The 26417-nt window shown below is 40.4% G+C and overlaps 2 protein-coding genes across 5 annotated transcripts in view; one reads left to right on the plus strand and one right to left on the minus strand.

Moving 5' to 3' along the window:
* The window catches only part of mtor (mechanistic target of rapamycin kinase), a 342240-nt gene that overhangs the window by 146809 nt on the left and 169014 nt on the right, over nucleotides 1–26417 (minus strand). The gene's annotated exons all lie outside the window — the stretch shown is intronic.
* On the plus strand, nucleotides 2765–13115 carry LOC132381923 (angiopoietin-related protein 7-like). Its single transcript, XM_059951636.1, has 5 exons — nucleotides 2765–3391; nucleotides 8735–8835; nucleotides 10775–10969; nucleotides 11183–11381; nucleotides 11639–13115. Exons 1-5 carry the CDS (start codon nucleotides 3022–3024, stop codon nucleotides 11806–11808), a joined length of 1035 nt encoding a protein of 344 aa, XP_059807619.1. The 5' UTR covers nucleotides 2765–3021; the 3' UTR covers nucleotides 11809–13115.

A 26417-nucleotide genomic window follows, 5' to 3' on the forward strand; every position in this document is an offset into this window, starting at 1 on the left:
AAAGGTCTCGGCCCGAAATGTCAACAGTGTTTCTCCTATAGATGCTGCCTGGCCTGCTGTGTTCCACCAGCATTTTGTGTGTGTTGCTTGAATTTCCAGCATCTGCAGATTTCCTCATGTTTGCACTGATGGTGCTGTTGACAGCTGTTCATTGAACTCATCCAATTTTTCTGTGACCTTTAGAATTAGAACCTGACATGATTATCCAATTTGTGACCACATTATAGCACCAAGTGCAAACACTTTAGTTCCCCACAACCTTTAATTGTGCTAAGTTCAACATTACTTTAAGTGTTTTCTGCTAAACATTTTGTTTTAAGATAAGGGAGAAAGAATATAATAGTGCTATAACTTAGCCAAGACGAACTGGCTCCAAATATACTTAATAGTTTGCTCTCAACATCAATGCCACTTCAACTGTTAAAGTACAAGGAAATTGCTCAGCTCTGAGCTATCCACAAATCTACAATCCTTGACAAATCACTTAAACTAAAGCAGTTGCACAATGTATTTCAAAATGTTTGCATATTTGTATAGAAAAGAAAGAGAAGGCACCACTTGTACAGAAAATGGCTTAAGGAACCAGTTTCAGCAAATCATATACCAGTGATAAATCTCAGAGTAGCTCTGACAGCTCAAAGCTGGGCATCCTTGACCATCATCTTCATTAGCAGCAGCAGAAAAAAAATGTACACCACCACCATCTACAAACTCTTAGCCTGATGTATCCTGCACTTCACCATGACAATCAAACCAGAGAAGGGTCTCTGGTTCAATGAAGTGTGCAAAAGGATGCAACATCACACATGCCTCAGAATGAAGTGTGAAGTTGCAAAACAGGGATACAACCATGCTGGACACAGGCAATAAATAGAGCTGGGTAATCCAATAGATCAGATCAAATTCTGCAGACCTGACACCACTAGTGGTGTACAATTATATTAAACTAAATGAAAAATGGGAGGAAATTTTAATATCTTTGCCACACTCCACAATGTCAGTGCACAACATGAGTTCTAAAGGCATTTGCAACCATGCTCAGCTGGAAGCTAACCCACACCAGAGCCAGAAATCAGGCAATCCAGGAATAGCTGAGTGCATGAATTATGGGAGCAGAAAATATTGCAGCTTTAGTATCAACAAAATGTACTCTCTGGAGAAGCTGGTCCAGCACAGGTACAATACCAGCATTGTGGAAAATTATCCAGGCTATCCCTGATACAGACCATCCATTTGCCTTTACACGTGCAGCTTGACATGCTGAATTGATTCAGCTTTCTGCTACAGATTCCAGCATCTGCAGTTACTGTTGCCCTTGAGAGCCTCGGTGGTTTAATTCTCATAAAAAAAACAGGAAAAGAATTTAAATAGAGTTAATAGATTCAAAGCCAAAATAAAACAAACCAGTGGAACAACTCAGGTGTCAGGTAGCATCTGTGGTGGTAAAGAAATATTATAATAAAGGCAAGGTGGTAAATGTTTTAGGTCAAGAGCAATGTATCCAACTGAGATTGCAGAGGGGATATGGAGAGGTGAGTCAGGGGCTGGCAGGCGATAAGTGGAACCAAGTGATGGCAGAGAAAATGAGAAGATGGAGCCAGGTGGGCAAAAGGCAGTACTGGAGTTGGAGGGAAAGTGCTGCCTGGAAGATGATAGGTGGAAGAAGGTAAGGACATAGTGGAGATCTATGATCTCAACTACCAAGGAGGCCAAGGACAAAATACATTGGTGTGCCGTAATCGCTACATTCCCATTCTGAGTCGGATGTTTTCCTGATTTGGAAGCACATTTCTGTTCCTTCTTCATAGGCAAATCTAAACCCTGGGGCTCCAACCTGCAGAGCTTTGTGAGCGCACTTTCTCCAGGTGAGCTGTAATAAAATAGTTCCATAAGATAAGAGGAGCAGAATTAGGCCATTTAGCCTATTGAGCCCACTCCACCATAATCCTGCTAATTTTTCGATTTCTCAGCTCCATTCTCGTGCCTTTTTCCAGTAAACTCCTTAACCCCCTTACAAATCAAGAACCTATCATCTCTGTCTTAAATAAACCCATTAAAACGGCTTCCACAGTGCTCTGTGGAAACAAATTAAACAGATTTATTACCCCCGGCTGAAGAAATTTCTTATCTAATTCTAAAGGGATGTCCCTTTTATTTGGAAGCTGTACTCTCAGTTTCAAGACCCTCCTACTACTGGAAACATCTACTCTCTCCCCAGGCCATTGTATCTGGAATACTATCAGTATTCACTAATTAAGTACACTATTTTCTGAAGTCTGGCCATTAAATGTTCGCCTCTCCAGCAATACCCACATCCTGAAAAAATTATTTGGTTGTATGTTGGTACTAAGTTTAGAAGAAATGTTTTCTGTATATTAGCTTTTATAGTTAAAATATCACTGAAGCCCAATTAAATTTGTAATTATTATGCTACTGCATACAGTTTTGGAACTGTCCCAAATATTGTGATTAATATCTTAACTCACCACACATTAACAGCAAATAAGTAAAACTATGCATAGTTTGGGGGTTTTTAACCTCCCTCTCCCAGCCCTAGTAATCTGATATCAGAAAAATCAACAGTGCTGGGAGGCTTTCCCTTGCCAAAACTCAAACAAAAGACAGTTCCTCCAGCTCACATTCCTGTCAGCACTTTAAGTTAACTGATGGATGAGGCGGAGCCTATCACGCACGCAATGAGTAGGAGGAGCACATATATTAGATATTTAAGATGCAGCCTTTAGATTGTCTCAAGACTGAAAACATTTTCTGAAGAGGACACTACAGGAGAACTCTGATAATTCAAGCAAATTTACGCTCACTGAATGAAACGTGGACAAGAGCAACATTTTTAGAAGTCCTACAAGCCTGCCCTTTAAAGCACTCTGATCAAGCAGCTGAACAGAGCATCGGTGCATTTGATACTATGCTGTAAAGTTTTGGCTAAAGTCATCAAACAGTGGCAAGTGTTTTGCTCCCCAAAGATAAACGGTAGTTTAATCTCAAAAAGTGCCAGACAAAATGTTCCTTTGGTTCTTCTCATTAATTTTTCTGCTCTCCAACTTTCCCCTATGCACCAGCCGGGTTCAGAAAGCACCCCGGAGAAGGGGGGCTGCAGGAGGGGCAAACCTTTCCAAGCTCGTCACCTGCTGCGATGAGCTGAAAGAAGTGAAGATTCAGGTGGCGAATCTGACAGGCCTTCTGGCCGAACTAAGTAGGAAACAGGAGACGGATTGGATAAATGTTGTCATGCAGATGATGGAAGTGGAGAATAGCTGTCGTCAGATTGAATCCCGCATTACAGAAGCTGAAGGGAAATACTCCGAAGTGAACAACCGGATCGACATTATTCAGCTTCAGGCTGCTCAAACAGTTACACAGACATCGGCAGGTAAGGGGGGGGGGAACATCTGGAAAGGAAATGTTACTTAAAACACATGGATTGTTTCACTAGATTTACAGAAAGCCAATCACGACATTTTAAATGGTGAAACAATTAGTAACCAGTCTTACTGGTCAAACGTGAACAACTTAGATTGACATTAACCTATAGTAAAATATTCCAAGACACTTAAACTGATCATTAAGAAAACGCAACAAATGAAAACCACATGTCCAATTAGCCAAGTCCAATCGTATAAGATTGACTGGGAATTTTCAATTTTCTTGATCTAAACCCTGCTCAAAATCATAAGTAATTCAAAAATTTGCAGCAAAGTTAATGTAAAAAGAAAACAATCAGGAATTTTTATTGAAATGAAAACTACAATCACCCTTCTCCAAAACACTGCAGTCCTCACCCCAGATACATTTACCAAACCCTCTAAGTTAATAGAGTTACATTAATGTATTCCTTGAAATTATCTGATTCAATTTAGCTTCTAAATGGAGTGGAGAATCTGTACTGTGGATGAATTTACGTATTGTCAACTTTCATGAGTAGGCAGACAAAGTAACTTCTTCAAGGGAATTGATTATGGGCAATATACTTAACTGCAACTGTACAGAGGTGAAATAGCTCAAAGTAACTGTGCTAGACCATGATTAGAGTTCAATGTGCCTTTGAGCACCAGACCATATGCACTAATATAACCAGAAACACACATCCAAAACAATCAATTTTCTGTCATAATATAGACTTAAATGCTGAAGTCATTTATGTTATTCTGATTAATTGTTTTAAGCAACTTCAATTAAAAGGATGGGTGGATATATAATTATATATTTATTTACCTTTTATAAGACTTAACAGTGCCTTGCAAGATTCTTAATAAACTCCAAAAGAAATTTCTATCATGGATGAAATCTAAATCTAAATTTAGACTGCAGGCCTTGACCCTGTGTGCTTAACAATATTACCATGAATACGAACTAGGATTGTACCAGGGATATGAGGGTATAAGGATTGTTCTTCTTTTCGCTCACTTGAAAAACTTTGAAAGAGAAAAGTAAGTTCAAAAACATTTGATGAAATATTGTCAACCAGCAAATTTCTGAGGATTTTGAAACTATGTAGTAACAGAAGTGCTTGTGTTCCAGCCTTGAAGCACAACACTACAGGTTTAATACAACTCAGAATTGCAGCGGGCAGGCTAGTGACGATGGATTACTGGCTTAACGCCATTAGATGTATTTGACATTAGTACCTTTCAGTCAGAGTTCAGGAATGGTACAATCTATGCCTTTGGAGATAGAAAGCTGCCCACTGTTGAACACGTGAAATGCACTTTAAAGTACCATGTGAATATTTTACTTCACTTCTGAAGCTTGGTTCTACTGAAGACAAGTAGTGCAAATAACAGAAGACAAGAGTTCTAGCCCAGTGTTGGATGGAATTCTTTCAGACAGCTGATCTAATCATTCAAGAAATTTCTGGGGTCATATATTCTCACTAGCTGTCAAAGCAGATTATTTTCAGAATGTGACTGAGGACTTAAATAATGTACGAAAGGCTCCTGCTTTACATTTTATCCCATGTGAACAGCCATCAGGAGGAACCTGGATATCTAAGAGGAAATCTCATATTTTTATGATTTGTGTCTTTTTTGGAAAAAAAATGCAATTCATTACCTTCTCTCTTTTACAATAAACAACAGAATTCAACTTCTACTAATACGTTGCATTCTGTAGTGAATAATTCCTGCATATTTAGTTCCTTGAAAGTAATATCCTTAACGTAACAATACATATTTAGATCCTAATTTCCTTAAATACTCAGTGGAGGGATAATGTAAGAGCTGGGTTGTTTACACTTAGAGTTCTGCCAGGGATGAAGACTCATTCACTTATCTGCACCAACTCAATGTCAGTGGTGTAAAAGTATTGGCTTGGATCAATGTTAGTATTCCACTTAGCCAAAAATCATCATCCAGCTACCACACTACATTGACAAGACAATTCTGTGCTAGCAACTGCTATATTGCCCAGAACATCATCAACATGAAGTGTCAAATTGATGCTGCATTTGTGATAGTCACCCCAAAGCAAAAGTGTTTGATCAACATCTTGGCCAACACTTCCTCTCATCCAATATGAATCTGACTGCTGTTTGTTGCTCGTTACTTTACACAAATTATCTGCTGTGTTTCTATACATGAATGATTGCATGTCAAAAGCAACCAATTGATAAAATTGAATCATCTCTTCCAGTTATTTCCACAATACCAGTTTGTAATTTGATTTTATTATTAAAATTACTTAGCCAATTTTTTTAATGATGAAAGCACTTGAACAACATTGTGCTACAGAATTGTGTGTCTAATCCAGCACTGACCTGCCATCACTTAGGCAAAACATACAGTACTGTGCAAAAGTCATATATATACACACACATACACATACATATATCTGGAATGCCTAACACTTTGGCACAGTACTGTATGTTTTGCCTAAGTGATGGAATAAAATAGGAAGGTGGTCAGGAAACAGAAATAAGAATACTTGGCTTTGTATCAGCTCCATAGTGTTATCAGGTGACTGGAAAGACATAACATACAATACTATGCCAAGCTTTTGACACCCTAGTTACATATATGTGCCAAAGACTTTGGCACAGTATGGTACAGAAAATAAGACTTATCTTTCAGTATTAATACATAATTAATCCAGAAATAATACATCACAATTAGACCTTAGTATACTACACCAATATGAATTTGGAATTCAGTTTACCAGTTTCACAAAATATACAATAAATCTGACTACAGAAAAAATTTTAATGGTCCAGAAGAACATTAACTATGACAGTTGTTCACAGCTCTTGTGCTTGTACATTGTTCTCATTGAGACAAAATTAGCTGTTGCCAACTAGCAATGCTCTGCTGAAGCCTGCCCCTATAAAAACCCAACTGCTGGACACTTGTACATTGTTTACAGAGACAAAATTAACTTTTGTTAAATAACTCTGCTGTACTGAACCCTGCTTCTATAAAAACCCAGCTGCAGGATTCAAATGATCAAGTTCTTTAGATATCCTCCTAAGACCAAAGGAAAAACTGCATGAAAAGGTATAAACTTCACATAAATACTGTACTTCTACATGCCTCAAAAGTGTACACACTATACGTCATAGACACAGAGCAGACAGAAGAATGCCGTTAATGTACACACAAGCTCCCACAAAAAGCACAATTCATTTGCCACCCAATTATCACATCCAGTTGACAGGTCCCTAGGCTCATTCCAAATTACACCCAAAATGAAAGTAAGGAATCAGGAAGCAGAGAACTACAGGCACTGGAAAACTGACGTTAACACTTGACAATCTTAACAGTACAGGCAATACAAAGAGAGAAACAAAGTTGAAATTTCAGGCTGATAATTTGACATGAAAACAATTCTAATGCAAGGTCAGATTCTTTGATTACTTCTCAGGATCTAAAATTCAGATGTCCATTAAAAAATACTCATCACTTGCTATGGCCAAGAGAGAGCACTACACTATTTTCTTAACATTACATTTAAAGTATGTAATACACCCTTATTGCTCCCAATTCAGTTAATGCCATTTACAAACAGACATAAAACTGGCATCATTAAAAGGGTACACAAGTAATATCAGTTGGGACAACACTAACCTTGACACTTTTTTGCAGAACGACTGCAGCAGATATCTGATACTAGCCAGGGCTGCTTCACTTCTAAAGATTAACTAATTAATTTGACGCCCTGAGCACAATAAAAAATGGCCAATTGCAGCCTTCTGTTACATTCTATTGAAAGTAGATTCTGATGAGTATGGACAGAAAAGTGAATTAAACAAAGAATAAAACAGGAAGAATGAGTATCATAATTTGGTGAATGCCAAAGGCTCTAATTTCGGGATAATAAATGAACTTACTGGAAATAAATTTTAGATGGTAATACAACATAAAGATGTGCATAGCTCCCCCAGAAGAGGCTGGATTCCTAAAGAATGCTACATTATGTAAAAATTCATACAGCAGCAATTACAGTAAAGCTTGAACTTCCCAGGGAAAGCCAATTTCTTGCATGATAAAAAGTCATAAGCTTCTCAATCTCCTTGTAAGGATGCAGTAAATAAAATGCAAAATGAAACTTAAGTTATTCACCCAATGACTATTGTTAGCAAATGGAAGTGCACAGGTGTTTAAGTGGTTACCCCTCCCCTCCCTTCCCAACTTCGTTCATTGCAGAGAATCTTTCCTATTATCCAGTTAGAAATGCTGTTAAATGTAATGGCTTTCCTGGACCTGTGTGTAAAAGACAGTCTCCCAACGGGTTCCCAATCCTTCATTTCAGTGAATGATTCCTTAATTAAGAAATAAATTAAAGGGAAGATTTTTAATAAATGTCCATGGGCTAAATACGAAAATTACAAAGTGGCTGACAAATACACTCAGAGGCCACTTTATTAGGTTCACCTGCTCGTTAATACAAATATCCAATCAGGCAATCATGTGGCAACAACTCCATGCATGAAAGCATGAAGACGTGGCCAAGAGGGTCAGTTGTCGTTCAGACCAAACATGACAATGGGGAAGAAATGGGATCTAAGTGACTTTGACCACGTTGGTACCACACAGAATGGTTTGAGTATCTCAGAAATTGCTGGTTTCCTGAGATTTTCACGCACAACATTCTCTAGAGATTACAGAGAATGGTGCAAAAAAACGCCCCCAAAAAATCCAGTGAGCAGCAATTTTGTGGGCAAAAATGCCTTGTTAATGAAAGAGGTCAGAGGAAAGTGGCCAGATTGGTTCAAGTTGTCAAGCAGGCGGCAGTAATTCAAATAGCCACGCATTGCGACAATGGTGTGCAGAAGAGCATCTCTGTAAGCACAACTCAACGAATCCTGAAGTGGATAGGCTGCTGCAGCAGAAGACTAAGAACATAATCAAGTAGCCAATAAAGTGGCCAATGAATGTATATACTACATTTTCTAAAGTATATTGATTCCCCAGCTCATAAATAAATTGAAGATTTAAAAGTCAGCATATTTCTCAAATTGTTTTCCTATAGCTTTATTTCGTCCAGCTTCATCGACAGCATTAGAGAATAGAACATAACAAGACTTCTAGCTTGAGTGGGCATCATAGATAAACAGATTTCTTTCAATACTATAACATAGAAAAAGACCATTTGTACAGGAACAAAGTTAGAAACATTACCAAAATTTGCCACTCCATTCAATGTAATTGCAAGTTCAAATTGTTTAAATTTAAAACTCAACAGCTCTGAAGCACTAATGTAATCCTTAATCTTCTGTTTACAGATGCCTTGTATGACTGCAGTACATTATACCAAAAAAATTATCGTATATCTGGTGTGTATAAACTGCCTGCAGATGAGTTCCTGGGAACTCCTGAACTAGAGGTGATGCTTTTCAAAATCAATTTATTTTACTTTTCTTTATTGTCTTTTGGACATGTTTATTACTGTAGTCATATTGTCTCCAACGACCAGGACATTTATTATTTATCAGTTTTCTTCTCAGATTCCTGCAAATGGTCAATTAATAGTAAAGCATTACCTCATTTTACAATACCGTTTTTAAACAGAGCCAAGTTTTTCCAGAGGTTTTATGTATTTTACCTTTTAACCATTTCACCCCGGGACCTGAGGTTAAAATTCAATTACCAGTGCAGCAGGAGACAAGCAGTGCTGGCAAAAGCTGCCTGCTCTTCAGTAATGATTTTTTTGTACACTCTGATGCTTTTTCCAAAATTAAGCACTGTAGTTAAAAATTACCATGGCTACTTTAAAACACAAGAGATTCTGCAGATTCTGGCTATCCAGAGCAGCACACATAAAATGCTGGAGGACCTCAACAGATCAGGCAGCATCTATGAAGGGGAATAAAGAGTCCACATTTTAAGTAGAGACCATTGATAGGTTCCTCCAGATTTTGTGTGTTTTAAACTTATTGAATTGATTTATAATTGTAGGAAACTATGAAACAAACTTATTGTCAGCAAAAACAAGCACCAAAAGTTGGAGGTAATCAATAAGCCTCAGAGAATGATAAGTTAACGTTTTAGGTGGTGTTTACAAATGAAACATTGTCTTGTCTTATCATTAAAGTCAAAGTTCAAAATAAATTTATTATCAACGTACATATATGTCACCATATACAACCCGGAGATCCATTTACTTGTGGGAATACACAGTAAATCCAAGAAACATAATAGTATCAATGAAAGACCGCATCCGACAGGACAAACAACCAAAATGCAAAAGACAACTGTGCAAATACAAAAGAAAAATAAATAATAATAATAAATAAACGTGGCGTGGCTCCCGAGGCTCTTGAACTTCCTAGTGACACCAGCCAGAAGAAAGCACAGCCTGGTTGAATGGTGGGAGTCCTTGATGATGGAACGCTGCTTTCCTGTGATAGTGCTCCAGGAAGATGAGCTCAATGGTGGGGAGGAATTTACCTGTGATGGACTGGGCCATATCCATTACATTTGTATGATTTTCTATTCAAGGTGTTTCCATACCAGGCCGTAATATAACCAGTCAGTGTGCTCTCCACCACACATCTATAGAAGTTTGTCTAAGTTTAAGATGTCATGCCGTATCTTTGCAAACCTCTAAGGAAGGAGAGGAGCTGCTCTGCTTCCTTCATAATGACACGTACTAGGCCCAAGACAGATTCTCTGAAATGATAACACCAAAGAATTTAAAATTGTTGACCCTCTCCACCTCTAACCTGATGCGAATTGGCTCAAGGACCTCTAGTTTCCTCCTTAAGTCAATAATCAGCTCCTTGGTCTTGGTGACATTGAGTGAGAGGTTGTTGTTGTGGCACCACTCAGCCAGAGTTTCAGTCTCCCTTCTGTATGCTAATTCATCATCACATTTGATTTGATCAATGATGGTGTCTTCTGCAAATTTAAATATGGCACTGGAGTTGCGCATAGCCTCACAGACCAAAGCATAATTATCCTGACTTGACACTATCTCGCCATCATGATCTTTTAATCTGTATCTTTTGTTTTTGCTTGACCTGTTGAATTTCCAGATTAAAAAAATACATAAAGATGAAAATATGTTCAGACAGAACTTAAAAATTGTGATATAGATCCTGAAAGTTATTAAAACAAAACTGTATTTCTAATACACATACATAATGCATTCAATATAATGGTACCCAACACACAACCAAATCAAAATTCTCCATGTGGTATCAAAATCATGTTCGTGGGCCAGCCCAAGCTGCTGAATGTGCTCAGTTTCTTAAATTAGTGAAAACCTTCATCTTCACATTCATTGATGTATGCTGCCTATTTCTACTCAAATCCTGCTGTAGGTGTACTGCGACATGGACACAGATGGTGGTGGCTGGACTGTTATACAACGTCGCAAGTCTGGTCTCAGTTCTTTTAATCGTGACTGGAAGCAATACAAAAAAGGATTTGGGAACATCCGTGGGGACTTCTGGTTGGGAAATGAACATATTTTTCGATTAACCAGACAGCCAAGTGTCCTCAGGATTGACATGGAGGTAACACTTTAGAATATTACGTTATATATTTTCTCCAGATTATGACCAAATATTACACATGAAAATTCAACTTGTAAAAAAAGAATTTATAATTTAAATGTTTTCTCTAAAAGAATTAAATACCTACTGTAAGTGCATGCATATATAATCAATAATGTTCTATAGTGTGCTGGTATCAGCCCATATAGCTACAAATATTTCATATCATTGCAGGATTGGGAAGGACAGACTCGTTATGCAGAATACAGCTACTTTTCAATAAGCAATGAAGTAAACAGCTATAAATTAATTATTGGAAAGTATAATGGGACAGCTGGCCGGGACTCTCTCAGGTACCACAACAACACAGCTTTCAGCACAAAGGACAAAGACAATGACAAATGTGTGGACAACTGTGTACAATTCCGTAAAGGTATGTGCCAATCATTAAACTAAAGAAACAAGATGTCATCTTGCACTGGACTAATTTGTGCCAATTTCAAATGCTGTATTGATACCTATTTAATTACACAAGGTAAAACAAAAAGTGTACAAAATATGCAGGCAATACGTGAAATGGGAACAAGAATGAAATCTTATTCTCATATCAATTTTAAATGTAATTGAAATACATTAACAATTCAGAACTTTCACAATATACTTAATAGTTTGGAATTCTTTTAACTGCAGGTGGCTATTGGTACAACTGTTGCACAGATTCCAATCTGAATGGAGTCTACTATCGTCAAGGGCAGCACACCTACCACTCTGATGGCATTACATGGTACGGCTGGCATGGTTCAAGTTACTCACTTAAGTACGTTGAAATGAAGATTCGCCCACAAAACTTCAGACCCTAAAGGCAACAACGTGTCTGTGACTTCAGTAATGAGAAAGTTAACAGTAACTGTTTATTGAAGGATTTTTCTATGCAGAATTTTGGCTATCTTTCCAAACAATTCTTTGTCCCTCTAATAATTACTCATAGACAGTCAAAAATCCAAAGAGTCTTAATATAATGATGAAAAGTAGAAGAACCCACAACATATTTTGGAAATTAAGTGTATATATTTTCAAATATGACTACACTAATGACACTGTAGTCTTCAGTAGAATAAAAGGACACAAAAAACACAAGAATTTATTTCACAATCAGGAAAATATCTATGCTGCTCCAAAGTTTTTTTTAAAAAAGATTCAAAATTATCTTAGTCTTTTTTCCCCAATAGTATACATCAACAACATGAAATACTTTGTTCTGCCTCTCCTGCAACCCAAACTCACATGTACACATCAACTGACAACTGTTTCAGTCGTGTTTTATGAGAAGTTATTTTAGTCTTTTGTGTCAATTAGTTCATCAAGTTTGAACTAGGCAAGGTATTTACTCTTTTAAAGATGCTCTATAAATGCAAGTTGTTATTGTTGTTTTTGGTGGGGATTGAACTGACCAAATGCTACTCCATTTCTTCTATTTGCTGAATCAAACTTGCATCAGAAAACTAATATTCTGAAAGTTCCAATTAAAGAAGTGTCTATTTAGTATGTTCATGAAGAAGCCATATGTAACAATAAAACGCAGTTCTTAAAACTAGTTTTAATTTCCTAAAAAGTAATACTAGGTGGTGAAACCAGTTGTTATTTTATTAGTAGTCTATTTTCTTCATGATATACTTTAGTTATTTCTTGAGATGAGACATATATAGCTGTGTGTGCATAAACACTTAAATAACTTCACTAGATAATCCCTATTCCTCTATTTCTCAAATTGCCAACATCTGTACAAGAATATAATTAGGTACACATTTGAAAAAATAGCTTAATGGCATATAATTAAGCCTATAGATCAAAATCATCACATGCTCTGAGATCCACTTCCTTCCTACCTGGTCTATTTACATATGCTCTTCCCAGTTTGATGTCAACACAGAGACAAGCTCACCACCACATTCTTGGTTTCTTGGGAAACAGATCTATAACCGGAGGAAACTGCGGTTGGATCAGGGGAGACACAATTGGAATCTAAATATATGGGAAAGAGGTGGGGCAAGAATTCCCTTCAAATTAATTTTTATGACCAGTATTTGCACAGTTTTTGTAACTTCTAACCTTCCTTTCTACAGCTTATGTAGTCAAAAAAGTGAAAGAATCTATAAATTAACAACCTCATGCCTATTTCACTATTCAAATAAACCAAAATACTTTGTTTGTATTTCTATATATGGAACTGACTGAGCTGTCCGAATAACAGCAATGCATTTGAATCTGAGCTGCTCTGAAGGGAATAAACCTAGTGAACCAATTTGTATCAGCCTAGACACCAACAAGACAAAGATACTTCAAGCCCCTCCTCCCATTCATCTGCCAATGTCCTCTTGACACAGGCAACTGTACATAAACCCAGACCACTGTCTGCAGGAGGGTTTCTCATCCGGGGTTCTATAGAGGGTCCTGATGAAGGGTCTCGGCCTGAAACGTCGTCAGTGCTTCTCCCTATAGATGCTGCCTGGCCCGCTGTGTTCCACCACCATTTTGTGTGTGTTGTTGTCTATAAAACAGTCAATTTCCTGGGCGGGGGGGTGGGGTGCGGGAGAGACACCACTCCAGGAAACTCCCCACTGTACCCATTGTGAATGCATGCTCCCTCTCCAAGGACAGCTGGGCACGAATGTATCCTCCGAAGAGGGGCAGGCAGTCGGCCCTGGCAGAGCCCTTAACTGTCTGCCACCTTTACCCATGAATGAACATTTTTGACAGACCTAGGAGCAAGCCCACCAATAGATCTTGCTCACCACCCACCCCCTTCCATACTGGGTGCAAAAAAAGGAGCACGGGGCTGAAGCGCAACCACAATATGAGCAGCAGCCACTTCAGAAACTCAAGTAGGGGCTGCAACCTCACACTCCGCATATGGGTGGTACACTGATGTCACAGAATGGATAGGTGGACAGAGTGTCAGTGAACCTGCTTAAAAACCCGCTGCACTGTACAGTCGGCCCTACTTATGCATGGATTCAACCAACCGCGGATCGGGAAAACCTGAAAGTTGTGCATTGTGCGTCTCGTTCGTTCACTACTTGTGTTGTGAGCGAGAGGAAGGAGTTTAAGGCTATTAAGGGATGGCTGGTTAGCTACATAAAGTGCTACAGCCTCAAGAACTTAAAGATCACGGGAGAATCGGGATCGGCTGATGCCGAGGCAGCATCAGTGTTCCCAGAAGAGCTACGATGGTTGTGTCTGTACTGAACATGGACAGACTTTTTTTTCTTGTCATTATTCCCTAAACAATACAGTATAACATCTATTTACAAGGCATTTACATTGTATTAGGAATTAGAAGTAACCTAGAGATGATTTAAAGTATACAGGAGGATATGCATAGGTTACATGCAAATACTACGCCATTTTCTATAAGCATCCGCGTTTTTTGGCATCCACGGGGGGTCCCGGAACCAAACCCCCGCGGATAAGGAGCGCCAACTGTACTGCTCTATGCAACACCTTCCATCGCAGGTCCCCAATGCACAGGGAAGAGCTTTCCACTGGGGACCTCCTCCGCTGGCAGTTGGTAAAACAGGGCATCAAGGTGAGTCTGGTTGGCAAACAAAGGCAATTAAGTGAAAGGTATGCAAGGGCAACCTGTACAAGAGCGTCACCGAAGGACACGTTGGGTGCTTGGAGGCCTGGGTCCGACAAACACTTCCAGCCCATCAGGTGGAGGTGCAGCCGGAACCCCTCCACTTCCCTTGACATGGGTAGCAGTCCCCCTCACAGATAGAGCACCATCCCCCACCAGTACAGGGGCACCCTGTTCAGATGGGACTAGACCTCAAATCCTCAACAGCTCTAGTTAAAAGCAAAGCAGTTCCCTCAGAGTGCAAGGCTAGTGCTGTCCGCTGGAAGCCCCAGGCATCCTGCAGGCAGTGCTCCCAGTGGAGGAAGTGCATCACCTGTGCGTGCCATCTCAGAGGGTGATCACTACACAGGTATATCTGCAGGGTAAGGGCCACCAGCTGGGTGCTCATGCACAACAATGACTGACCGGCCTCCTCAACCAGAAGACTCAGGACCACAGCAGCAACCCAATGCCTCCTGTTGCCCCAGACAAAGTCCACCTGCCTCTTCTGGGTCTTGAAGACAAAAGCAGTGGGTGGAACTAAAGTCATCAGCCAGTACCATATCTTTACAATGAAAGTTACTTATCAATGGGTTTTTCTTGGACTGGTGATCCAAGTTGTCCTGTTCCATTGTGCCTAGTCTGTGGCAAACAACTTACAAATGTACCAGCAAAACTGAAGATAAATCACAGCCACATGACACGTAAAAGGGCTGATTATTTTAAACATCTATTGGAATCTCAAAACAAACAGAGTAAAGCTTTTGAAGTTAAAGTGACAGTCAGTAAAAGGACTCAGGAAGCAAGTAGCTTTAAGACCAGTTCACTCAAGAATGTTTTTAAAACTGTGAAAACCTGGACAAAAAGCACAGCAATCTCCTGCTACGTACAGAAATCCGATGGCTTAGCAGAGGAAGTGTTCTCCACAGGGTGTTTGAGCTGAAAGCTGAATTACAGGAGTACTTTCAAGATAACAGTAGGCCAAATTTTGCTAAGTTCTTTGAAGACGAAGAATGGCTGCAGAAACTAGCCTATTTAACAGTCATTTTTCATCATATGAACCAGTTGAACACGTCTCTACAAGACCCTGGAGAAAATGTTTTGATTTCAAGTAACAAGATTCTTGGATTTAAAAGGAAAAATTATGCTGCAAAAGGAAATTCTGAAATGTTTCCACTGCTGCTTGGGCTTGAGAGTGAGGAAGGAAATCAGAAAGTCTTATTGAAAACCATCTGGAAGAACTGAAGAACAAATTTGAACAGTATTTTTCATCCAACAAAATTGTATGATTGGGTGAGGGACCCCTTCTCTGAATCTTCTGCTTAGCCTGAGAAATTGACTTTGAGAGGAGAGGAAGAACTTCATGAGTTGCCCTCTGAGCAAGCACTCAAGTCGATTTACTGACCTGCCCCTGGACAACTTCTGGATTTCTGTGAAACAAGAGTATCCTACCATTCACTGGAAAACAATGACCATTTTGCTGCAATTTTCAGCTTCTTACATGCGTGAACAAGCTTCTTCTTGATTAACAAGCATCAAAAGCAAGGATAGAAATTGTCTCATTTCAGTTGAAGGTGAAATCTGTATGTGCTTATCTTAAGTTTGACACAGTTTTTAAAATTTATGAAAGGGAAAGAAAGGGCAATCTCAAGAAGGGTAAACTAAGCTTAACTATCTTGTTTTTTTTTCCCCAAGAAAGCTTGGCTAAAAATTCATTCTCTAATCAAAAGAGCACTGACAATTCTTTTTGGATTATTTTAACTACAACCTACTGAGCACGCTAATATACCATGAGCTTTAGATGTTATATTCAGGGGTAATTATATAATTTTTATGCACAGGTTCCCTGAAGATGCATTAAAAATAGCGAGGTTCAGAAAAATCTGTGGGTCTGTACGGGAAGCTTCAATGTCAATCATCAGAACTGGCTTGGTCACACCACCACTGACTAAATTCTGAAGGACTGCTGGCAGATTTAGTCTGTGACAGTGACAAACTAGCAGTTGGATGCACACATTTGCCCTCGTTTTTAAATCAGTCTACTTATGTCTGGTGCATTTGTGGACAACAGCATTGGCAGGAGTGGTTTTGTGGAAACAAATGCCCACATTCACACCTTCCATCCAGCAGCAATGGAAATGAATGTAATGAGATCATATGGTCTTGCATATTCCTTACTCCATCATTAGGTTAGAATGAACCCTGGTGCAATGAGAAGGGAAAAAAGGCATGACAGGAGTTAACCATCTTCATGAAAGTGAAATACATCATGCTAAATGGTAGGGCAAAGAAAGAAGCAAACAAACTCACAAGCAATGGAGCAGATAAAAGTTGTGTGGTCTTTTTGCAAATCAGAAGTCCCATGTGTATAATGCACCTTTTCTTTGTTCTGAGATCCCTGGTCTTTAGCTAAGTTACTTCATACAAAGTAATTCCACGCAGTACGAAATACATAAAATCCAAAGGGGCATGACATGGAACATTAAGACATTCCATGAGCTGTAGATTCTCGAGATAAGGGACTGGTCATTTAAAATTAATATATGTAAAAATATTTCCTCACAGAGAAAGGCAAACCTCTGGAATTCTTTACTCCTAAGAGTTGCAGACACTAGCTCACCAGAAGTATCTAACGTGCAGAAGATATTTTGTTTTGACAGGCTATGACACTGTGGCACAGAGAAGGAGATGAAGATCAGACATGAGCTTATAAGCCAGGGGCATAAGGTGGCCTACACCTACTCCTACTTTCTTGTATGAATTTAGTTAACATCAAGGGCAAAACACTAGTGATAAGAGCTGCACCTTTTACAAAGAAAAATATTTGTGGATGTCGGAGGTCAATTATCCCAGATGTGGATATCCCTGCAGGAGTTCTTTGGGGTGGCGTCCAAAGCTCAAACATCCTTCCATCACCAAGTTTAAAAATAGGGATGTTAACCAATTGGCAACTCCTCAGGAAATGAAGCAGCCCACTGTGCAGCAGAGCACTGACAGTATTCAGGCATGTGCTGATATAAGGCAAATAACGCTGATGTCGTAAAAACACCAGACAATAACCAGCTCCATCGTGAGGGAGTCCAAATACTTGCGCTGGGCTGAATCATAGCCAAATCTCTCATCATCACCTGTACTCTTACCAACTGCAAACTATTCAGCACTAGACTTGTATAAGAATAGAGCACAGACTGAGCTTCCTGTGACAAGTGAAGTACTAATACCTTTTCAGCATCCATACAACGCAAGTCAGAGCATAAAAGAAATCCAAAACCTTCCATGATGAGAGCTGCTTCAAGTTTATCTGCACCCTGCCCACTATCCTCATTTCCTACACTACAGTTGCAACTTAGCTGCGGCGTTTACAATGTATAAAGTACAGAGTTAACTTGCAAACCCCTGACTTCTACTATCAAAAAAGTTAAGTGCTATAGATGCAAAGGAACACTATCATCTCCAACTGGCAAAACATCCTTTACCCAGAAAGACTACAGCAGCACAAGAAGATGATTCAGCACCACTTTCTAATAAAGATTTCTTTATCTCATCGTCCATATTTACCTTATTCCATAAATCAATCAAGTGTCTTAATATAGGAGATTCTTTTTTTTCCCTGTATCCATTTAGATTCCCATTTAAATATAAAATCTTCTGGTATATTTTCTCCTATCTTATCTAATTCTATTCTAATCCATGCCGGTTTTTCTTCATCAAAAAAAGAAGCAATAAATCTAAGTTGATTTGCTTTATAATAATTCTTAAAATTTGGATCTTGATAAATGGATGACGTTACCAATAACATTAATAGGTAGAGTTAATGCTGTAAAAATGAACATATCTCCTAGATTGCAATATTTATTTCAAACTTTACCAATACAATTACCTCAGAAGTTTTTTCAAGAACTGAATAAATATGTAAGGAAATTTCTTTGGAAAGGAAAGATGTCAAGAATATCATTGGAAAAATCGACATGTAAATTTGATTTAGGAGGGTTACAGCACCACTTTCTGAAGGCTAAGCTAGGATTGATAGCGAATGACGGTCCATCATCAAAAGACATAGGAGCAAAATTAGGTCATTCAGCCCATCGAGTAGCTCCACTATTCCATCATCGCTGATTCCAGATCCCACTCAACCCCATACACCTGTCTTCTCACCATATCCTTTGATGCCCTGACCGATCAGAAAATGATCAACTTTCACCTTAAATATACACACGGACTTTTCCTCCACCGCATTCTATGGCACAGCATTCCACAGATTTACTTTTCTCTGGCTAAAAAATTCCTCCTACCTCTGTTCTAAAGGGTCACCCCTCAATTTTGAGGCTCTGCCCTCCAGTTCTGGCAATGCACACATCTCAAAATAGGAATGAATGTTTAAAATAAAGATTACTGTATACACATACACAGGAAGCTTAGCATCTGCATCTATCTCATAATTCTGCAACAATTTCATAAACCAGTATTACTGGCTGCCAAGGAACAACCTAGTTAGAGAATGCTAACTCAAACTTGGCTTACTTTAGCCAGAGAGGGGTGAATCTGTAGCACAGGTTGCCAGAGGCAGCTGTGGCCACCATCTTTATGTACATTTGAGGCAGAGGTTGATAAATTCTTGATAGGTCAGGGCATGAAGGGATACAGGGAGAAGGCAGGAGATTGGGGCTGAGTGGGAAAATGGATCAGTCATGATGAAATAGCAGAGTAGACTTGATGGGCCGAATCATCTAATACTACTTCTATGTCTTATGGTCGTATAAATAGTCCGTCGCTTTAGAGTTTATACTGCTTGTTAAGATTCAATAAGCAGACTATCAGAATATAGGCTGCAAAGGAAAGTAATACATTTTATATCATTTTTATTGTTCATCTCAATGGATCTTCTTTTAAACCCGGAACATGCTCAAATTTACTGCAAGCATTGAAATTGTACTAATTATGCTAATTAAGAGTCATGTTGGGTGTTCATTCTAGCATGTGGAGTCAGAAATACCTGTTTGACCAACTTCCCAAGTAGGACCTCAGCAAAGGCCTTACTAAAGTTCATATAGACAATATAGACCTTCATATTGACCTTGCCTGCATCAACTTTCCAGGGAACTTCCTCAGAAAACTCTCAGATTGATCAGACACAATCTATCACACACAAAACCATGCTGACTACCTCAAATTAGTCCGTCTATCCAAATAGAGATACATCCAGTCCCTTAGAATACTTTTTAAGTACCTACCCACTACTGATATCAGTCTCACCAGCCTATAAATTCCTGGGTTATTCTTAGAACCTTTCTTAAATAATGGAACAACATTAGCTATCCTCCAATCCTCCAGCACCTCATCTATGGGATAGAACGTTTTAAGTATCTCTGTTATGGCCACAGCAATTTCTGCAGTTCTGTCTCCCACGGAACACCTCGTCAGCTCTTGGAGAAATTATCTACCCTAATTTGCCTGAAGACAGCAAACACCTCCTCCTTTGTAAACTGTGTAGGGCCCATGACCTCACTGCTTCTTTGCCTCCCTATGAGAGACTCTGTGTCTGAGTAAATACAGACACAAAAAATCTATTTATGATCTCCCCCATCTCTTCTGGCTCCATGCATAGATGACCAGCTATCTTCCAGAGGACCAATTTTGTCCGTTACTGTCCTGTTACTCTTAACATATCTGTAGAAGGCCTTGAGATTCTCCTTCAGCTTGTCTGCTAAAGCAACCCCCATGCCTTCTTGTAGCTCTCCTGATTTCCTTCTTAAGTGTTCTCTTGCATTTCTTATTCTCAAGTACTTCATTTGCTCCTTCTTTTTCTTTCTTTCTTTTTCTTAACCAGGGTCAACAAAGTTCCCTAATCCTGTTATCGTTGCCTTTCATTCTGACAGGAATATACAAAAGTTCACTTTTTCACCTCTAACAAATCACCTCTCAACTGCTTTACTCCAAGGAGATAAATAAGCCAGAGCTCACTCACCAAATAGTCATAAGACATGCTGTGTAATCCAGGCAGCATTCTGGTAGATGTCCTCCACACCTTCTCTAAAGCTTCCACATCCTTTCGGTACCGTAGGTGACCAGAACTAAACACAATATGCTGAGTGTGGTCTAACCAGAGCATGACAGAGCTACAACATTATCTTGCAGCTCTTGAACCGAAATCCCCAACTAATAAATGCCAAGACACCATACACCTTCTTAACCACCCTATCAACTCATGCTGGAACCTGAAGGATCTCTGGACATGAAGCCCAAGATCCCTCTGTTACTTTATCAATTAATTCAATCAGACCTGTGAGACATGACCTGGCCCTCACAAAGCCATTTTGACTATGCTTCTCCAAATGCATGCAAATCCTGTCTCTAGGAATTGTCTCTGATAGATTGCTTATTACTGATAGAAGACTCACCGGTTGATGATATCCAGAGCTACCAAACAAAGGAATAACATTTGCCATCGTCCAGCCATCTGGTACTATTTCAGTGGCCACCAAGGACCTCCCCTACTTGCTCTCGTAAATCTATTCCTAAGCTCCTTCCTAGCCACCTTGCAAATTTCAAGAGACCTTAAGTACATTTTGTTCTTCCTCTTGACTAGATGTTCCACATATCTTGTCACACATGGATTATTCCCCCTACCATCCTTTCCCTGCCTCAATGAGACAAACCCTCTGTTGCTATTGGGGGGGGGGGCCTATAGAATACTCCCAATGGAGTATTTGCTCCCTTCCTGCCCGTTTCTTACTTCCACCCACACTGACTCAGCAGAAGATCCCTCCAAAAATTCCTCCTTGTATGCAGCTGTGATACTATTCCTGATTTCCATGCTACTCTCCCACCTCATTTACCTCTCTCTTGGTCCCTTCTGAAACATTAAAACCCAGGAACATCCAGCAGCCGTTTCTGGCCTTGTGACAAACAAGTATCTATAATGGCCACAATATTATAGCTCTATGCAGTAACCCATATTCTCAGTTCATCACCACAGTTCTGAATCTATGAGTTCATTGCCACAAATGGTTGTGAAGGGAATGTCAATAGGTATATTTAAAAAGGAGGTTGATAGTTTCTTGATTAGTCAGTGTGTAAAGGGTTACTGGAAGACTGCAGGAGAATGGGGTTGAGAGGGATTATAAACCAGCCAAAATTCATGGGCTGAGTGCTCTAATTATGCTCCATTGTCTTATGGTCATCCAACTAACTGCAATTATGAGCTTTCCACTGCTTATCCTTCCTCACAGTCTCTCTTCAGGTTGCATATATCTTTACACCAACTGTCCCATTCTCTGAGCTATAACTCTGGCCAACTCCCATCTCCCTGCCCAACTAGTTGAAACTTCCCAACAGCTCTAGCAAACCTGCCTGCCAGGATATTGGCCGCCCTCAAATTAAGGTCTAATCTGTCTCTTTTTACAGGTGATACCTTCCCCATTGAGATCCCAATGATTCATAAATCAAAACCCTGTCCCCTACATCAATTCTTCAACCATATCTTCATCTACCGAATCACCCTATTATAGGCAGCAATCCAGAGATTGCCACTTCTAAGGTCCTGCTTTTCAGCTTCCTACCTATCTCCCTATGTTCTCACTTCATTCTCCCTATATAATCACCACCACTTTCTACTTCTCCCTCCTTCCCTTCTCACCTTATATTTATATGACTGTGAAGCCAAGTACAGCTCCAAAGCCAAACTTTAGTTTGCTGATTGATGACAGCACTGGTTTTTGGCTGAATCAAAGGTGGTGATGAATCTTCACATAGGAGGGAGATTGAAAATCTAGTTGTACTGTACCACAACATCAACCTCTCAAAATCAGCAAAACCAAAGACCTGGTTATTGACTACAAGAGGAAGAAACCAGAGATCCATGAGCCAGTCTTCATTAGGGGATTGGAGGGGGAGAGGTCAATAACTTTAAATTCCTTGGTGTTATCATTTCAGAGGATCTGCCCTGAGACCAGCATGTAAATGCCATTACAAAGAAGGCATGGTTGCACTCAAATTTCCTGTGCTTGTGCTGATTTACCACGTCACCTAAAACTTTGACAAATGTCTATTGATATAGTTTGGAGAGTATCCTGACTGCTGGTATCACAGCTTAATATGAAAACACCAATGCTCAATAATGGAAAAGCCTACAAAGAGAGGTGGATACAATCCAGTTCATCCCAGGAAAAGCCATCCACCAATGAAGCACAGCTCCAAGGAGTGCTGCCACAAGAAAGCAGTATCCACCATCAAGGATGCTGCCATCCAGGCCACTTGCTCTTCTTGTTACTATAATTAGGCAGTAAGTATAGCAGCCTCAGGTCCCAACACCACCAGGTTCAGGAAGTTATTACCCTACTGTAGCGGTGTGCTACACGCATCACTGAAATAACGACATGGAATCTGTGAACTGCAGTTACAAAAAGCTTTTATTCGAACTTTGCGGCCTCGCTTTAAAGCCTTCTTGATCCCGTCCTCCCCGGGTGCGGATGCTGTAGGGGGGCACGTATTCACAGTCCCGCATGGGCTTTTCTCCTTGTTGGTGAAGCAGACTTGGCGCTCTTTTGGGACTGGCCTTTATGCCGGCGCGCTGGCTATTTGTGAGCCGGTTCAAGTGCACTAGGAAGTGGGTCGCCACATAACCCGCCCCCAGAACCGGTGATACACCCCCCAATGTCCACAGTCTGGGCCAGACCATTTGGGAGGTCTGCCTCTGCACCGCAGTGCTGGAAACTCGACTGGTTGCGCCACATCCACATGGGTCGGTTTGAGTCGGTCCACCGTGAAAACTTCCTTTCTCCCCCCAATGTCCAGCACGAACGTGGACCCGTTGTTCCTGATCACCGTAAACGGCCCCTTGTAGGGCCGCTGTAGCGGTGGCCGATGCCCACCCCTTCATACAAACACAAACTTACAGTTCTGCATGTCTTTGGGTACGCAGGTCGGGTTCTGCCCATGCTGCAAAGTGGGTATGGGGGCCAGGTTGCCGAGCCTCTCGCCTAGTCTGCCCAGGACTGCTGCGGGTTCTTCCTCATGCCCCCTTGGGGCTGGTATGAACTCCCCGGGGATGAACGGGAGTGCGCCGTACACTAACTCGGCCGACGAGGTGTGCTGATCGTCTTTGGGCGCCGTGCAGATGCCGAGCAGGACCCAGGGAAGCTCGTCCACCCAGCTAGCTCCTCTCAGGCGGGCCATGAGAGCTGACTTTAGGTGACGGTGGAAACGTTCCACCAGGCCGTTCGACTGTGGGTGGTAGGCAGTTGTGTGGTGCAGCTGTGTCCCCAAAAGGCTGGCCATAGCTGACCACAGGCCGGAGGTGAACTGGGTGCCTCTGTCGGAGGTAATGTGGGCCGGTACACCAAAGTGGGATACCCAGGTGCCGATCAGTGCCCGGGCGCAAGATTCGGAGGTGGTGTCGGTGAGCGGGATCGCATTTGGCCATCTGGTGAACCGGTCCACGATAGTCAGGAGGTGCCGCGCTCCGCACGACACTGGCAGGGGGCCCACGATATCCACATGAATGTGGTCGAAATGCCAGTGGGTGGGGTGGAGCTTTGGTGTGCCGCTACACCTTGGCCGTCTGGCAGTGTATGCACGTTTTGGCCCATTCACTGACTTGCTTGCGGAGTCCGTGCTAAACAAACCGTTGGAGACCATCCCGATGGTTGTCCTGATGGAGGTCTGTCTCCCAAACCATCCAGGTGCAGTAAGCGGGCAGCCCGGTCGTGCCATGAGAGTCCGAAAGTCCTTATGAGCAGTGTTACGTACTCATGACACATGACAGTGGTGCCCTTGTCATGTGACTGGGGTTGAAGCTGTACTGGACTTGAGGTGATGGTCTTGTGATGGTGGAATTATGTCATTTTCCCGCCAGTAGAGATCATGTGATGGGTTTTTTTTTACAGGTTATAAAAGGTAGACCCCCACCCTGTGAGGAGGGGCAGTTCGTGGCTGGATTTGCCAAGTTGACTTCATGCCACTGCGTGTTTGAAGTGATGACGCAGTTTAGTTGAAGGATGAAGTTTTTATTTAATGCCTAAAGTTTAAAAGGTTAATGCCAACAGGTTCTTTATGATTCTGTTAGTTTGAGAATTAAAGGAGAGTGAAGATTCAAGGTTGGAAGTTAAAGATCGAGGAGAATCGCTTTCTACGGTGAAACGGGGGCGACCTTTGTTTGATCCTTATTTGGAAGGATTTCGTTGACTATCTTCGTGTTAATCCCTAGGTTTACCTAGAAAGGATTGAAGGTAGTGGAGAAGGAAAGGTCAGTGCCTTTAAGCCGTTCTGTTTCGTAAATTCTTCGTGGGAATTTCGACGTCGGGAATCGAAGCAAGCGACGTGAAAGAGAACTTAAATCGTCCTGTAAAGTCTCTCCTTTTAAATGGACTGTGAGCATATCGAACTTTTGGCAATATCACTTTAAGAACTGTTTTGGAATATCACTTTAAGAACTGTTTTGGAATATCACTTCAAAGAACTGTTTTGGAATATCACTTTACGAACTGTTTGAACAGCCGCTCAGCAGCTGTTTCCGGTTACGGTAGTGTTTGTTTACTTTTGGGGGGTTTGTTTTCTGTGTTTAATAAACGTGTTGTTTGTTATAAGAAACCCTTGCCGAACTCATATATTTATTGTTGCCTGAATACGTAACATTAAATATGGGGGCTCGTCCGGGATCGAATCTTTTGAGTTTACATGCTTGTTAACTTTTAAATCGGTGTTTTGGAAACGGGGATTACTCGGTTCTTTTGTTTGGCTTGTTGTGGTATTCGGCAGCAATGAATATTGATGAGTTTCTGGCTTCGCCAGCTGCAGAGGTGTTGGCGAAGGCGAAAAAAACTGAGGTGTTTGAGCTAGCTAGTAGATTGCAACTTAAAGGTATTTTGCAGACTACTTCTAAGGCTGTGATACAGAGAAAAATCGCGTCACACTATATGGATTCGGGTGTTTTTGATGAATCGATTTTAGAGTCGTTTCCAATAAGTAATCTGGAGATGCAGTTGCAAATCGAACAAATGAAATTGGAGAGGTGTAAATTGGAGGCGGAACAAAAGCAGAGAGAATTTGCATATGCAATGGAGGAATTAAGGATTGGAAATCAGTCTTCTGGTTCTAAAAAAACGTTTGTTGCTAGTCAAGAAATTAAATTGGTCCCTCCATTTAGTGAAACAGAAGTGGAAAGGTATTTTCAACATTTTGAAACTATTGCTCGGATGTCAGAGTGGCCGAAAGATAAATGGTCAGTGTTGTTACAGAGTGTAATTAAAGGCAAAGCACAACAAGTTTACACAGCTTTAACAGCTGCACAAGCTCTTGATTATGATATTGTAAAGAGTCATATTTTAAACGCATATGAGTTAGTCCCAGAAGCATATAGGGAAAGATTCAGAAGTTTGAAAAAGTCTGTGGAAAAAACTTATGTGGAATTTGCCTATGATAAAGCTATGTGTTTTGAGAGATGGGTTTCTTCTAAAAATGTAAATGGGGACTATGATACATTGAGAGAGCTGATTTTAATGGAGGAATTTAAAAGAAGCATTCCTGTTGAAGTAAGGACCTACTTAAATGAGAAGGATACTGATAAATTGCAGGACTGTGCTAGATTAGCTGATGAGTATGTTTTGATCCATAAGAACAAATTTCCTCAGGGCAGAATTTTTAAGAGGAAAAATAACACGGAGACTCCAGGTAAATTTGAAATTAAATCGGAGGTTAATGAGAAAGTTGATGAGAAAGGAAAGCCTGTGAAGGAAAGACAGTTTGGTCTTACTTGTAACTATTGTAAGAAGCCTGGCCATGTAATAGCTAACTGTTTCAAATTGAAAAAGAAAGAGAAGGAAGCAGTTCCAGATGCTTGTGTGCAACATACTGAAG

The sequence above is a fragment of the Hypanus sabinus genome, chromosome 27 (assembly GCF_030144855.1).
Source record: "Hypanus sabinus isolate sHypSab1 chromosome 27, sHypSab1.hap1, whole genome shotgun sequence".
Classification (NCBI taxonomy): Eukaryota; Metazoa; Chordata; class Chondrichthyes; order Myliobatiformes; family Dasyatidae; genus Hypanus; species Hypanus sabinus.

Bases quoted from the DNA above. Each gene is read 5' to 3' on its own strand.
- LOC132381923 (XM_059951636.1), top strand. From the start codon at position 3,022: ATGTTCCTTTGGTTCTTCTCATTAATTTTTCTGCTCTCCAACTTTCCC. The intron at 10,970-11,182 runs GTAACACTTTAG...ATATCATTGCAG, and splicing joins TCCTCAGGATTGACATGGAG to GATTGGGAAGGACAGACTCG. The intron at 11,382-11,638 runs GTATGTGCCAAT...TTTTAACTGCAG, and splicing joins CTGTGTACAATTCCGTAAAG to GTGGCTATTGGTACAACTGT.